Source organism: Muscardinus avellanarius, assembly GCF_963383645.1.
Source record: "Muscardinus avellanarius genome assembly, chromosome: 5".
Taxonomy (NCBI): Eukaryota; Metazoa; Chordata; class Mammalia; order Rodentia; family Gliridae; genus Muscardinus; species Muscardinus avellanarius.
The window spans coordinates 58,806,118-58,822,617 of NC_137790.1; the positions used below are offsets into that span (position 1 = coordinate 58,806,118).

The 16,500-nt window shown below is 37.9% G+C and overlaps 1 protein-coding gene across 1 annotated transcript in view; it reads right to left on the minus strand.

Annotated features, from left to right (window-relative positions):
- Nucleotides 1-16,500, minus strand: part of MORC1 (MORC family CW-type zinc finger 1) — a gene marked incomplete at both ends in the record, with an annotated part of 181,031 nt that overhangs the window by 11,508 nt on the left and 153,023 nt on the right. Inside the window, 4 exons of the mRNA XM_080696508.1 lie at nucleotides 5,511-5,564; nucleotides 6,712-6,799; nucleotides 12,906-13,061; nucleotides 16,427-16,493. Of these exons, the coding sequence (XP_080552634.1) occupies nucleotides 5,511-5,564; nucleotides 6,712-6,799; nucleotides 12,906-13,061; nucleotides 16,427-16,493 (365 nt within the window). The remainder of the gene's footprint in view (nucleotides 1-5,510; nucleotides 5,565-6,711; nucleotides 6,800-12,905; nucleotides 13,062-16,426; nucleotides 16,494-16,500) is intronic.

The window sequence follows — 16,500 nt, forward strand, 5'->3', positions numbered from 1 at the left end:
TTCCAGGACTCTAGAATTTTACAGCTTTTGCCATCTTGAATAATAGCCAAGAAACACTTTTTTTTTTTTTTTTTTGGTGGTACAGGGGTTCCTGGAAACCCTTCTACCTCCGGGCTACACTCCCAGACCTATTTTATACTTTTAATTTGAAACAGGGTCTCTTAAGCCAAGGCTGCTGACTTTGAACCTGCGTGATCCTCCTGTCTCCGCCTCCCAAGCACGGGGATTATAAGTGTGCGCCACCACGCCCGGCAAGAAACTCTTTTTTAAAATGAAAATAATGTAATAATAAAATAAACCTGAACAAAATTCAAGAAAAATGTGAAATATTAAAAACATCATTATGTAGGAAGACAGCTATATCGCTTATCAGCTATGAAAAAAAAATGCTGTTGTTATACATGAAGAGACCAGAAATGATGTTAAATTATTATTATTTTTTGCTGTGAGCTTAAGTAATTTTATTATTATTACAAATACAGAAAGAAATGACAGATGAAAGCCCTATACCAGAGTGGGTATAGGAGAGTAACTTGAAAATAAGTTACTTAAGTTTTTGGATACAGAACAGTTTTTATAAAGATACCGCATCCTTCATCTTGCTTAACCAATAATCTTCTAAGGTGTGAGCCCTCCCATTAGCTCCATCCAGGCCCTTTTTTCATGATTATGGGGATTATGATTATGGGATTTCCTACTTGGCCCAAAAGCCTTTCTGCCTCAATCAGGTGTAGGCCTAGGATTTGTGTGTGTGTGTGTGTGTGTGTGTGTGTGTGTGTGTGGTACTGGGGGTAGAACCCAGAGGCTTTCTACCTCTGGGCTATACTCCCAGACCTATTTTTGGAAACAGGGTCTCACTAAGTTGCTGAGAGCCTCACTAAGTAGCTGAGGCTGGCTTCGAACCTGTGTGATCCTCCTGTCTCAGCCTCCCAAGCACGGGGATTAAAAGCTTGTGCCACCACGCCCGGCTCTTTAGGTTTTTGTTGTTGTTGTTGTTGTTGTTGTTGTTGTTGTTGTTGTTGTTGTTGTTGTTAGGACCAGAATTGTTATGGGTTTGGGGACACTATCCCCGGGGACCCCTGTTAGGGTTCCGGACACAATTTCCCTCAAACCACAAAAAAAAAAAAAAAAAAAAGATAAAAAGGATAAAAAGCGCGGGTTTTTGTCCTAAGCTAAGGATAAATACGACTAGCTCGGACTCTTGCTGAGGATTTAAAGAACTTTATTAAAAGATAGAAATACAGAAGACAGTTACAGCCTCATGGTAACATGATGGGGTGGTTCAAACGAATCCACCCTGATGTGAAATTATAAGGACAACTGTAAAAGGCGTACAGTGTGTTCCAGGAGTACTTCTAGAATATTCTTGAAATGACAGTGATGGAAATGGAGAACAGATGAGTGGTTTTCTGAAGTTAGAGGCATCTGTGTGTGTGGGGTGCGGTGAGAATGACTATAAAAGAGTATCAAACACCAATGTGGTGGCTGTCACCTGTAATCCCAGTAGCTGGGAGGCTGAGACAGAAGGGTTACAGGTTTGAGGCCAGCCTCAGGAACTTGGCAAGGTCTGCTTCAAAATAAAAAAATAAACTAGGGTTGGGGGGCATAGCTCAGAGATAGAACATTCCTGGGTTCAACTCCCCCCCAAACACACACACACACACACACACACACGCACTTAAAAAAAAAAAGAAGGTAGCAGTAGCACAAGGAAGACATTTATGGTGATGGGAATTCTGGATTCTTATTTCAGTGTTGCTTGCTCAAATCCATATATGATAAAATGACACGGGTTTCACTCATTTTACTTTCCTGGTTTTGATATCGTACTCACAATATATAAAACATGAGCACTGGAGGAAACTTAGTGATGGGTATGTGGCACCTCTCTGTATTATTATTTTTGCAAGTTATTGTGAATCATGGGCATATATCTCAAAATAGTATTTCAAAATTAAAAGTAAAAAGACAAAAACAAAGATAAACCCCAACACGGTTAATGTGACGACAAGAACATTTACACGGCACACTATTGTGTGTGGGTCATATTCAATCTCTCAAAGGTCAACTTTTTATAATCCGCAAACTATATTTCCTTCAAACACTGCAATCTGTTTTTTAAAAAGCATTCCTCTACTTTTCTTAGGTAAATATCTCCAGGAAATGTCCATAAACTATAACAATTTTGTATTAACATTTTAGGGTGAAAAGAAAATGGTAAAAACTCAAGAAGCTTAATTCTTCTGGTTAAACCACTCTTGTAGAGATATTTGTGGCAGATCAAAAATGAAATTCTTTCCAAATTCCAGTAATTCAAACTATAATTAGGATTCTGAAGAAGAGCTATTCAGCTGAGATCTTAATTTCCTACTGAATTTATAAAGTCCAGCTCTAGCCACTGTGTAACCCCACAATCCTAACAAGTTTGTGTAAAACAAAGAAGGTCTATGAGATCTATAGAACTTGTACTATACAAATAGGGATATACACGGATGTGTTTATACAGGCAGACATTACAGCAGAAATAATCATCTTTGATTTGACATAGATCCATATGCATTCAAAGACACCTACTGAATGCCCCTAGGATAACACAGGATCACTAACTTCAAGGACTCTATAGTTGAGAAAATGAAATACAAGAAACTTCTATAGAGGGCGGACATTTTACTTAATGATAAGATAAAGTTTGATGGTTCTCTCAACACAGAGAGATCATGATTAATTTCACATGGAGAGACTGAGAACAGATTCATGTGGAAGACTGTAATGATCAATCTCTGTCTAGTGTGGAAGGCCCTCAAGAGTCCCACTGTGAACAAGGAGAGCAGATAACTATCCTGGGGAAAGGCTTGGAGGCAGGCTGGTGTAAATGGTTTGGAGCAGTGCTCAGATAGTCATTTTGGATGGAGAAAATGGCTTGTGAGGAAAAAAAATATGGTGGGTCAAGTCAGGTGGTACAAGGCTACCAACACTGTCATGAAATATTGACCACTATAATGGTAGTTTCAAAAAGCCCTCATATAGTCAGGGTGAGGTGACTTACACAGACTGCACCTGTGCTTTGATCTAGCTCTTTTTATTAAAAGTATATACCCTAAAGCAAAAGCAAGTCACATAGATATATTCTCTATGTGAATATCAAAAAATGGCTTGTGTGGTTTTTATAGCCATTCACCTAAAGCTAGTTGGTCTTTTAGAAGTCCTTAAGACCACATAGTTTCATGGTCAGCAAAGTCATGATTCCACTTGTTCCATATCTCAGTTTCATCAGGGTCTCCTGGTCTCTTCTATACCAGTAGGCTGAGAAGCTGTAATACACCTACTGCAACTGCAACTGCAAATGATATGTGCAAACTCTATCACAAAAATCAAGCATTAAAGTCTGGATAGAATAAGATGGAAAAAATCGATCTTTATGAAAAGAGCCTTAAAATAGGATAATTCCAAGTTAAAATCTCAGATCTGATCTTTACTTGAACCATGAAATTGGCATATTATCTTTCTGGATCTCCATTCTTCATTGCTTAAGTGGAGATAGTAATCCCTACTTCCCAAAGTTGTAAGAGTTAAATGAAATTATGTAGTCTAGTGTTTGTCTTTCAATTAGTGATTTCAATTATATATAAGTGCTTATACAGGATCAAAACATATTGTAAAGCATAGTAGTACACGCTTGTAATACCAGTACCTGAGAGGCTGAGACAGAAGGATCAGGGTTTGCGGCCAGCCTCAGCTATTTAGTGAGGCCTTCTGCAACTCAGTGAGACCCTGTTTCAAAAATAAAGAATAAAGCTGGGCATGGTGGAGATCGCTTGTAATCCCAACATTTGGGAGGCTGAAACTGGAAGATCACAGTTCGTGGACAGCCTCAGCTACTTAGTGAGGTCCTTCGCAACTCAGTGAGACCCTGTTTCAAAAAAATAAAAAGACTAAAAAATATAGGGGTAGGGGTATAGCTTGGAGGTAGAATACCCCTAGGTTCCATCCTCAGTATTGAAAAAAAAAAAAAAGAACAAAAAAATCGGGCTTGGAGTGTAGCTGGGAGGTAGAATATTCCTGGGTTCAATCCCTAGCATCACACACACACACACACACACACACACACACACACACACACACACACACCATACTACAAATAAATTTTATCTTTTATTCTAGGTAAGAAATATTGACAAGATAGTCTTTAAACTGAATATATTAATTACTGGTTTAACTGAATTCACTTTTCAATTGAACAGTAATAGAAAACTATAATACCGTTTCATTTCTAGTTGCTTATCACAGCCCACCAGGCACTCACTCAGAAACATCAGAGGCAACAATGGTTGTTAAGTTTGGGCACACTCTAAAATTTAAGTATTTTATGATTTAATTTTTAAGAAGGAATCTGGTTTAGGTTCTAGTTTTCTAGTTCACAATTCTTTTTCACTGACAATGCAAGAATATTCAAATGTACACCATTATCTACAAAAGAGATGAGGCAGGACTGCTGCTTACAGGCGTACTTTGCGCAACTCCAGAGGTGCTGGTCCCTTCTTACTGCACAATTTCAGAGGTGCTGTTCACCTCTTAGTCTTTACAGATTTTCATGCTGTCATGGTAGTTTTCCAGAAAACTGTCATAAGCATAAGCACATGGAGGAAGGTGCTAGAGTATATGATGATGTACAGGCTTGAGAAAACAAAGTGTCAACAACGACCTGAAACCTCAATATTGATCCTGGGGCACAAAAAAATCCTAGGCGTGGTGGTATCCAGGAGATTTCTAGATGAGTTGGTTATCTTTGCTCAACATTAATCCTCCCTGTCCCCAACACTGTTGATTCGGCTAAGTTCGTATCTTGGAGTCCCTGTTTCCCAGAGTGTAAAATAAAGAAAATGAGAGCATATGATCATTAGAGCTATTTCTGTTGTAGAAGTGAAAGACGCCATTGACTCTCCTTTCCCTTCAGAAAATTTTTCAAAACTAGATACATGGACTTATTGGACAACTGTTAAAACTTTGCTCAGAGAAAAAGATTATAATAAAGTACACAAAAATATTAATATCAGTAAACTTGTATGGTTTGAAACAATGGATGAATGTTTTTAAATTTCATTCTTATATTAATATTTTTATAACTACTTTTACAGTGGAAAATCATAAACCTACAAATTGTTAATAAGATACTAAGAAACCAAGATTATAAAATTATCTGAAATAATTTAAAATTTTCTGATTTAGTTTAAAGATTCAATGATTCAGTAACTGTATTTTCTAAAGACTGAATATCCTTCTTGTCAAAACAGTCCTACTTTTTATAAGCTTTATGTTGTGGAAACATTTGCATTTTAAAATTAAAAAGATGCTGCTCTATGATATCAGATATACTTCACATTCATCTAAATCTCAATAAGTAAATGCAAATTTGATTTTCTTCCAAACCTAACATTTGAAATTTGCATTATTTCTCCTTTGCAACACAGGGTCATTTGGAATAAAAATGGCTACACTGAAAAAATGCTTACCTGGTCGAAACACATTTTCAGCTTTTTGTTTGTCTGCTCTGGGCATTGCTCCAGCTGTTTTCATAAATGATAAAAGAACAGGATATTAACTTTTGAGAATGAGCTGTCTGCAACAGAGCTGTAACATGGAAGTATCTGGTATTAAAAAAAAAAAAAAAAAGCCTGGAACTAGCCAATATTGGTGCTATGGGTCTTTTAAGCCTGGGTGCAATTAAATTAATTAACTAAATTATACCTCTTTTCATTCCAAAATCCAAAAAGTGGATTCAGATAATTTACATAAATAAATACAACATTGTTAAGAAGTGCATATAAAAAATATCAAGGTGAAGGAAAATAAAATGATAAAATAATACATATCCAAAGGAGAGGTCTGGAAGGCAACTGGAGTCTGGATCTTGGAAGGGTGTTTTAGAAAAATAGATGAGGAATTGCTGGCACCTGGGTTAGTATTGTCAGAAACTAGATGACATCACCTAGAAATGGTGTTTAATAAAGAAAAGAGAGTGGTCCAGGAAGGAGTACTTGGGCTTGAGAGCACTCAGAAATTAAGTAAGCCAGGCATGGTGGCGCACGCTTATAATCCCAGCATTCAGGAAGCTGAGACTGGAGGATCGCGGTTCTTGGACAGCCTCAGCTACTTAGTGAGGCCCTCTGCAACTTAGTGAGACCCTGTTTCAAAATAAATAATAAAAAAAATAGGGCTGGGGGGTGTAGCTTGGAGGTCAAATACCCCTGGGCTCCATCCCCAGACCGTCAAAAAAAAAAAAAAAAAGAGAAAGAAATTAAGTAAAAAAAAAAAAAGTTGCCAGAAAGATGGGGGTTAAGGGGGAGAAAGCTATGCAAAGACAGTACTTCAAGAAGAAGAAGGTGAGGCACTGGGTAGTGGAGCTTCTGGAACGTCGGGTGTGGTAAGTGACTACTGAATAGTCAGCATAGAGATTGCTACTATGGTGTCCTATTTCTTCTGATCTTTACAGGTGACTGCTGTTATCAGCCTCCTACACCCTCTCTGCATAGCCACCTCATTTTATCCATGTGATTTCATTGGCACCTTTACTTCTGGGTCACCTGGTTGGTATACAGATGCCCATCTTTACTCAAACCTTTCTGGGTCCTCTCATTGAAAACACTTTACTATTTTCTTCACTGAAACTCAAGCTATTCTGTCATTCTCTGAGTTCCAAAGTAGCCAGCTTACCTCAGAACTTGCTCCAAGTTCTTCTACAGTTGTGTCGTCAAGTTCTGATGGGAGTTGATACTCGGGGAAAAAATAAAGAAGGATCTCCCTAGGAATAGAAGCACACCAGAAACAGGAATATACAGACATAAGACATGTAGGGGTCACCTGTCCAAACTGGGTTTGTCTCCTGGGTATTAAATATCTGGCAAAGATGAACATTAATTTCTACCCAATGTTCTGTTTTTGCCACTGGCACCAAAGTGTTCTTCAAGAAGCATAAACTGGGGAGGCATGAGTGTGGATATAAAAGGGCAATAGGAGAGACCCTTGAAGTGATGGAAATATTGTAAGACTTCACTTTGTCACATCAACACCTTGATTGTTCTTGATACTGTTCTATACAGTTTTGCAAGATGTTCCTATTTGGGGAGGCTAAGGAAAGAACACAGTTTGATTTCTGCATTATTTCTTAAAACTTCATGTCAATTTACACTTGTTTCAGCCAGGTGTAATGGTACCCACCTGTAATCCCAGTACTTGGGAGGCTGAGACAGGATGATCACAGGTTCTAGGCCAGCCTCAGAAACTTATCCAGACCTCATTTCAAAATTTAAAAATTGGGGTGGGGGTTGGGGGTATAGCTCAAAGGCAGAATGCCAGATTTTCAATCCCCAGTGCCTATCAACCAACCAACTAGACAACAAGCAATTTATACTTATTTCAAAGTTTTAAAAATCAGTAAAAGAAAGGAAAAGAAAAGTGGGAAAGGAAGAGAAATGCATAGTGCCTAGCAACCATCACCAATCGGTCCAGGAAAGCCAGGCACCTGTTTGAGCGTTGTTTTCTGCAGAGAACTCAATATTGTAAGCTTCTTGGAGGAAAACAGGTGGCAATAGGATTATTGACTCTTTCCCTTAGGAAGTCAAAGAGCCTACCTTTCCAGAGAAATTCCTTTCATTAGGCCTTCCAGGGTTGTGGTTAGAAATCATATATGGACACTGCTCTTCTCAAACAGCAGTGACCAGTGCTCTGAAGGGTGCTTCATTTTTTCCAAAAAGCAGCACACCCACGCTGAGCATGACAGCTTTTCTGGGTTTAATTGCTTACACAGCGCATATTTCAGTCATGAGAGAATATGAAATCTAGAAATTTACAACCATCACATCTTAAAAGTGAAGTGGTTTCATGTTGATGTACTCTAAGAGCTCTATGCTTGTTATCAAAGATTTATAAATCTTTTCAATTGTAAAATAATATGGGATGCCCAAGATAAAACAGCTTTCTTCTAATGCATTCCCAGTATTTTAAGTATATTTGTGTTGATATTTACAGTTCCAAGATGAGAAGAAATCAGATGGTGTAGAAATAAAACTGCACATAGAGTTCCTGGGAGAAGGAACAGGGGCCAACCTGTGACTAGTTGGGGGGCAGGAGAGTGAGAAGTCTTCTAGACAAACCACTCTTGCTTCTTCTCAGCTCCAGCATCCTATACCACCACAGGGTTGAAACCACTTCTTTCTTTGGTGAGTATACTTTTTTGTGTATTCATATTTAGAGCAAATAAGCAACTGCCTGAGAATTACTCTTTGGTTAAACCAATAAGTGGTGTTGGTATTTGCTGAGGAGTGAGAGAGGGTGAAAAGATGGGTTGATGAGAAAAAGGTTTCTAGATAGCTTTTGGTTAATCTAAAATTCTGGAATCTCTACTTCAAAATCTATACTGAACATCATCTATATAGTCAAAAGAATATGTGTCACACATGTACTTTATTTCTATAAATTGATAGGTGATAAATGATACTATTTTAAAATTAAACACTATTTCATGTAAAGGCTTTACTGAAATCACTGTAATCTTCATGATTTTGTATTTTATCAACCTCACTAATTCTGAAGATACTCCTTGAATCCTACTAATACATGGTTTTTGCTCTGTGGTTTCTATAGAGGAACCATCATGCCCCCCAAAAAGGAACCCAGTACATGTCTCAGTGCTGAGTCAACCTAGCGTGGAAGGCAGACAACCTAGTGTCGAAGCAGGTTGATAAATGCTCAGAGGAGAATTAAAATGAAGCATCACGGATACCAACAAGACCCCTAGCTCATATCTAGGGAGCCCTAAAAGTAGTTAGACAAACACAGGAGTGGGGCACATGAAGAAATCTGCCAGGCCCTCTGTACCATGCATTGAAGAACTGAATATTTTCCTGTGATAAAATATCTGAGTCTCTGGGTCAGATCCAACTTCCCTTCATAAGGTTCTAGATATGTGCCAACCAATGCTATATTTTTTGCATGCATAATTTAATAAAATATTTATGGAATATTTGATTTGATTGAGTAGTAATATCTATTCTGAGCCACTCTGCTTTCCTGGCTATGAAAGACACACCCACAATTAGGCCCAAGAAAATTCCCTGTATCATCCTCTGTGTCTGTCTTTCTTCAGGCTTCCCAGTATTTAGCAGTTTACTTTCTTCTAAAATAGAGTTGCTGCTAACTGGTTTCTTCTTTGGGGATTCTGTCCCATAAGACTGACTAGATTTAAAGATAGATTATCTAGCAACTGGCAATCTTAGATACAAACACATAGAGCTTTTCCCACCAAACTAATTCAGAAAAAATTGAATACTATTAACTATAAGTTTTCCAAAATCACAAAACTGTAAGATACCAAAAAAGATAAAAGTTCAGGAGTTCTTTAAAGATCCCTTCAGTTCCTAGCTTGAGTCCCTTTCTTCTATGGTATTCTTTGATGAGGCTTTCTTTTGTTCTAGAGGGTACATCTTATCAAACCTTTCTCTACTGTCAAAACTTCAGGCTTCTCTAGGACAGACATATGATCCTATAACCCATAAAAGGCCCTTCAAGGAGGTGAGCCAGGAGGCATACAATATGAAATTATAGGAATAACTCAGTGTCTACTCTCTAGTATGAACTGAGTAGATTCTGTACATTCTGAGGGACTCTTGAACTAAGTGCTTTTCCCACCTAGAAAAAGTCCTTTCTCTGGAGCATTTACTCACAACTTCACACCAAGATATGACAATAAAATCAGAAATTGACCTTTAACACTGTCTCTTAAGAGTTTAAGAATTAAATATTCTGCAGATCCTTTCCAGATCTATTACTTGTTCTCAGGATATCCTTTGTATATGCTACTCATCTCACTCAAATTTTTGTAGAATCTGAATTCATAGATAAAGAGTTTGAGTTGGCTGTTTCTGTAGGATTCAGTTAGATGAATAAACATACAAAATAAGCACTGCCTCTATAAATATGGCCAAGGTTTGAACTGGTCCAGCTTAAGGCCATTTCTCTTTCACACCTTAGCCATATTACTTTCTCAACACAGTGTTTTCTTAGAGAAAATCCTAATAGACTATCAGACTTGCATTAATAGGATATAACATGCGGACCAGACATGAAACAGTGCAGAACAGAAAACCCCAAAAGCAATACACAGCAAAAACAAGAAATCTTCCTTCACTGGGGAATGTGAGAAAACATACTATGTGCCTCTGAGGGCGTGAAAGAGAAATCTTGTAAAATGAGGAGCTCATTTTGTTCCACTTAAAACATTGTGTCCTGTGCAACAATTTCCTATGAAATGTTTTTAACACAATAATTACTACAGGAAATTTAAGTTGGTATAGAACAGTGCTGATATATTAACAGATTTGGTTTTCAGAGGGCTGAGTTGATAGATGTATGATAATTCTCAGCACTAAGGAGATGCTTGGATGCTCATCGGGGACATGGTTTCAGAGAAATTAAAAAAAAATCTGGCAAATTTTAATGTCCTATTGATGCCTAATGATAGAAGTGAATGCTATTTAAAGTCTCAGCACATTCAACTGAATTATCCCCCTTTGATCACATGAAACTCATTAAAATGAATAGAAATGTTGCACTTATATGAAGAATAAAAATTAGCCAAGGAAAATAATGAGTTTGAAAGGGAAGGTTTTCCAAGTAGACAAGTAACTATGCATCCAAACTTTGCTGCAGCACACAGGTTTCTTCAAGTCACACACTGCAGACAGTACAGAAAGATGTCTATCTGTTTAAGTACAGTTAAAAACATGGGACTCCAAATCAGAGATCTTGGGCTTAAACCTCAGCCCTGTCCTTAGTAACCATCAAATTGTACAGGCCAGCCCAGCAACTCTGGTGGTTCAAAACTGCTGATCAGGAATGCAGCACTCTGGTTTCATCGATCCATCAACAAGCGTCTTATCATTTACAACTAAGAGTGCTTCCTATCCCCTGGGCCAGGGCTTTTGGTGGGCATGAGTCCTAAAGGACAGCAGGTAGGGCCTACATACCCCGTACATGTTTCTTTTGTGTGTGGGGGGGGTGGGGGGGTCTGGGAATGGAACCCAGGGGCATTCAGCCACAGAGCTATACCCCTGACCTATATTTTTATTCTTTATTTTGAAACAAGGTCTCACTAAGTTGCAGAAGGCCTCAATAAGTAGTTGAGGCTGTCCGTGAACTGCGATCCTCCAGTCTCAGCCTCCCGAATGCTGGGATTACAAGCGTGCACCACCACGCCCAGCTCCATGTGACTTTCAATATGTTGCTATTTCCCTAAGCTTTAGTTTCCTCATTCATATGATATATATAATATATATTTATATATATATATTCATATATATATATATATTGTGTGTGTGTGTGTGTGTGTGTGTGTGTGGTGTGTGTGTAGTCAGCCTCATAAAACTTCATTGTCAAAGCAAGAAATTAACTCATAAAATACTTGAGTGAGTGCCTAAAATATAATAAGGGCTCAAAATAATAACTATTACTATTGTTAAAAAAAAACCTCTGGTTTATTTAAGCCTGGTTTATTTCTAGTACTAGCCCAATCATTGGGTATAAACTTATATCCTTATATTTTAAATGATAATCACACATTTATTCAGATATATATATATATATATATATATATATATATATGCAAGGCACACACATATATGCATATATGTACATACATATATAAACATAGATATATATGTAACTCATTGCATACTAACATGCCTTAATGAATAATATGACTGAACCTTAGAACTAGTAAATAACCAATTGGGACTTAAATTTAAGGCTACCCAATTGCAAATCAGGACCTGCAATATTAATTTTGAAAAAATGCTGACACAGGGTTAGAAACTTGTTGGAGATTTCCATCTTTCAGGTAGTCTACTGAGGGAAATAGCAGTGTGGGACTGACATCCTTTTGGGTCATGAGGCAAGTGGCCTTTTATGACCTCATAACATTTGTATGATGCTGGGGCCTGCCCGGCGTCTGTCTCATTTCCGTTCTGGTGTAAGCGGGCCAGCCCAGCAGCTCTGGTGGTTCAAAACTGCTGATCAGGAATGCAGCACTCTTGTTCCATCGATCCATCAACAAGCATCTTATCATTTAAAATAAGAGTGCTTCCTTATCCCCTGGGCCAGGGCTTTTGGCAGGACAGCAGGTAGGGCCTACATGCCTTGGATGTTGCCACAGAGAAACCCTTAAAGCCCCTGGTGTCTTCAGAACTGAATTAGTGACTACAGTGGTTAGTAGTCTCCCTTTCACAAACACGACCAAAGCCTGGGCCTTATATACAGGTACAACCTCTACCTTCTCTGTCTTCCTACCTCCTTCTACTCTTTTGAGAATTCTCATATTCAGGATCTCTCCTTTGTATGCCTGGTCAAAAGGTCTCTCCTTTCATCCGTCCCTATTTGAAAAAACCCTGGCTTTCCTCCCTTCCTGGCTACTTCCTTAGAGAGCTGAGATCCAAATATCTAGATTTCTCAAATAGCCCAAACAAAAAGGTAGAACTCAGTTTCCCTCAAGAAGCTTAATATCTAAAATTACAAAAACAGACTTTTAAAGGCCATAAATGTTGCAAGAGTTTTTTTTCCTGTAAGAGGAAAAAATAACGAGGAAATTCAGTAATAATTTTTATTACATCAAAGAGGACTATCATCCACCACATTGCTGGGTCATATATCAAGAGGCTGTTGGTGACTGTTATTCTATTTCGAGGGGCAGTTAATCTGTGATATATCGAATTCTAGTTAGAAGACATATCATAAAATCATACCATTGAATAAATTCAATAACATTATTACGTGGCTGGGTGGGGGGAAAAAACAGAAGTTGTCACTGCTTAGAAAGTTCAAGAAAGCATGTGGAAAATATGAGTAATTAACTTTACCTTAAATTAGACATCAGCTTTCTCACTGTGTCCTTGACCAATGTGCTTTGAGATGATGTCGTCAATGAAGAAGCAACTTTACAGCCTCCATTCACAAAAACTCTAGCTTCACCTCCAGAACTTGGACTTACGTCTTCCACTGATACACAGGGTAAACTGAGGCATATAATTTCAAAGTAGGAACCATATTATATACCAATCATTTTAGAATCACTAACATACAAACAATGAAAAATCAATACACAGGAAATAAAGGTAAGGGCATAAATCAGTGCTAAAACATCATCTACATAACTTATATAAAATAAATTCTTAATTGGGATAATCACTACTTATTCCTGTCATATATTGTTTCAAGGTTTTAGGATAGTGACAATTAAAGAGAATTGGTGATAATTTATTCTTAAGACTAGTCATAAAACACTTGTCCTTTCTTTGTAAGAAGAGACTTAAGTTCACTTTTAGAGTGGGAGCAACGCACAGACATAAAAGAAGGACAGAAGCAGTTAAGAGAAATATTTAGTGAGGATCCGGAGGAAGACTCCTGTAGGGAAGTATAATGATCCTGGGTAGAAAACTTGAGGGCTGTTCAAGGAGAATGAGAAAATCAGATCTGTCAGTGTAGTGAGCAGAAAAGAGAGGGAGGATGCTGAGGTGAGAGAGACTGGTGGTTTGTGGTCTTGGGAAGAAAATTCTCAGCAGTGGGCGCCACCCTGGGAAGGGTTCATACATGAGAGCACGGTGAGGAGATACTCATGCTAGAAAGATACCTGGCATGAAGAATAAATCACCGTAAAGATGCATAAAACAGTGTTAGTATGTTATGAGACCAAAGCTTTCAGGATGGTGGGAACAGAAAAGTTCAGGAGTCTGAGGGTGGTAACATATGGAAAGTGAGGATGGACAGAGGTCAGATCATGCGGGGCTTTGTCACGTAATAAGATGTTGTAATCCTCTCCTACTAATATCCAGAAATTAAGATCACAGTGCTAGAGTTTTATATGTTTATATAGGTACGGCCTTTTAGAAATTAGACAAATGGAGTGTGCTTCTACTGTCAACGGTTCCTTGGCAGTAATTATACTATCTAATTTCCTGCTGATTTTTTTTAAATATTAAGAACATTATATAAACTAATTCTTAATTGTTTGCTAAAGATATGAACATAATGTCTGAACCCTAAGTAATTATAACCTTTATGGTAGTATTTTATTAAAAGTTTTTATAAATTTTATAAGGCTTTTATAAGTTTTTTTAATAAATTTTATTAAGATAAGTATACTTGAAATTCATGCTGATATTGGGAGTAGAGGGTAAACTGCACTACATCACCAGAACAAAGGGGATTCCTCTCTGAACTTTGGTTTCTTTTTCTGTCAAATGGTATTAAGGCCTACCTCAGACAGTTATGCTGAACATCAAATACAAATGCATAAAAAAGTATTTGTAAGTACTTGGCAAAGAGTACCTAACATTATCATCTTTACTATTAGTCATACATTTGATAAATTTATTCAATTAAGAGTGTTTTAGTTGGATTATAGTTCTAACATTGTTAATGTATTTATGAGTCAACAATACTAAAAAAAAGCACAACTACATAACTACCTAAAAGTAATGTGTGAAGATAATACACAATTATATTTTGGTGTCTAAAAGGAGCTTAAATTTAATAAATAATTCTAAATTAAAGCATTATTCATGGTAAGGCCCAGCAATAATACTGGTATGTGTGGGTAGGAAATCATATCATCTATTCAGTCAACAAAGAGTCAACTTTGGGTACCATTCTGGGTATCAAGGACATCAGAGTGAATGCAAGAATGGAGCCAACTCATAGTGAGGTAGATTTAGTAGAAAATAAGCAAGCGAGAATGAAAAATGGTAAGAAAGAAAAATAGATAAGTTAAAGAGATCATTTAAAACAGCAATAGGTGCTTTGAAAAATACAGCACAGGCCAATTGTATGAGAATGACTTGTCACTGTGGACAGACTATTTTAGATAGAATCTTCAGGAAAGACCTCTCGGAATTTTCAAGTTATGAAAGAGATGAGATATGGCCCTGTCTTTAAGGATCTTTATATGCCATACAAAGATAGATAACTCAACCAGACAAGTCCCTCTGGCTGTGAACTGTTGCTAACCACTGGGTGTCAAAACATAGCTGGTATTTAACAAATAATTGCAGAGACTGAAGGAATGATGGTGCAGCCCCATCACCGCAGTGGTGGCTCTGTGAATATCTGAGTCCACCTGGGAGAGCTGGGGACCCTGGAGAAGAGAAAGCTTGAGTGGAAACTCAGTGGAAGGGCAACGGGGTCTGACACAAGCTGCAGAGGCTTTCAAATAAAGGAGGTGGTATGGGTGAAGGGTGCGATGAGCCTGAGTAACTCAGAGCTTCTGGGAAGCACAGTGGGGACCACAATGAGGCTCTGGCATGAAAGGGTATGTGCCATGCTGAGGACTTCGTGCTCTGCCTTGAAAGTGTGGGGCTCTGGAAGGCTTTTGAGTAAAAGAGTAACATTGTCTTTGGGTGTTGGAGTAACTAATTGCTGTGTTAGTGAATGCAGGAAAATTAAAGCTCCTCTGTTTTTTTTTTTTTCTTCCTTAGCCTTATTTCAACGTACTGCTATATGAAATTTACCATATTTGAATTTTAAAAAATAATGAGGTCTGGCCAGATATGGTAGTGCATGCTGGTCATTCCAGTACGTGGAAGGCTGAGACAGGGGGATTGAAGCTTTGAGTCCAGCCTCAGCTACTTGGTGAGGTCCTCTGCAACTTAGTGAGGCCCTATTTCAAAATAAAGAATAAAAAATAGGTCTGGGGGTGTATGTAGCTCAGAAGTAGAATGTCCTTGGGCTCAATTCCCAGTTACACACACACACACACACACACACACACACACACACACACAGAGAAAGAGAGAAAGAGAGAGAGAGAGAGAGAGAGAGAGAGAGAGAGAGAGAGAGAGAGAGAGAAAAACGATGTCTGAGTGTCTGAATGCCTCTGCAGTAGAGGGTAAGAGATTTTTCCTTGAAAACGTTCTTTTTCAATTCTACTGGATAGCCCAACTATCCAGTTGATATTAAGAATGACTAAAGCCTCACGTCAAAAAGTTTCTAGAATGCAGTGATTATAATAATTAAGTGTATGTTTGATAACATGCACATGAGCTGCTAGAAAAGAAATCTGTGATTTCATAGTCACACCCTAAGTGTGTGAGAGATACCGGTTTCTATAGAAGACTACATTATTGTCATCTCAAGTGGTTCCTCACTGTGGGTAGGAAGTTAAGCCCGCTCTGTTTCAATACTCCCAAATCCTCACAAAAGAAATGAAAAGGTTTGGGGAAAACGTGAATTTCTATTCTTTCTTGTCTCTGTTGTAAAATTTGGCTTCACTCTTAATTGCCTTTGTTGCTATTATTTTCCTTCCCCTTGTATTTAAACAGTGATAATTACTTTTCAACAGTGTAATTGCGCTCACTTGGATTCTGTATAATTATAGTATACTCACCTTTTCTGGTTAGAAAATGAAGATTTTCTTTTTACTGCTGGAGTATCATTGCATGGCTCTTGTTTTTCTTCAAA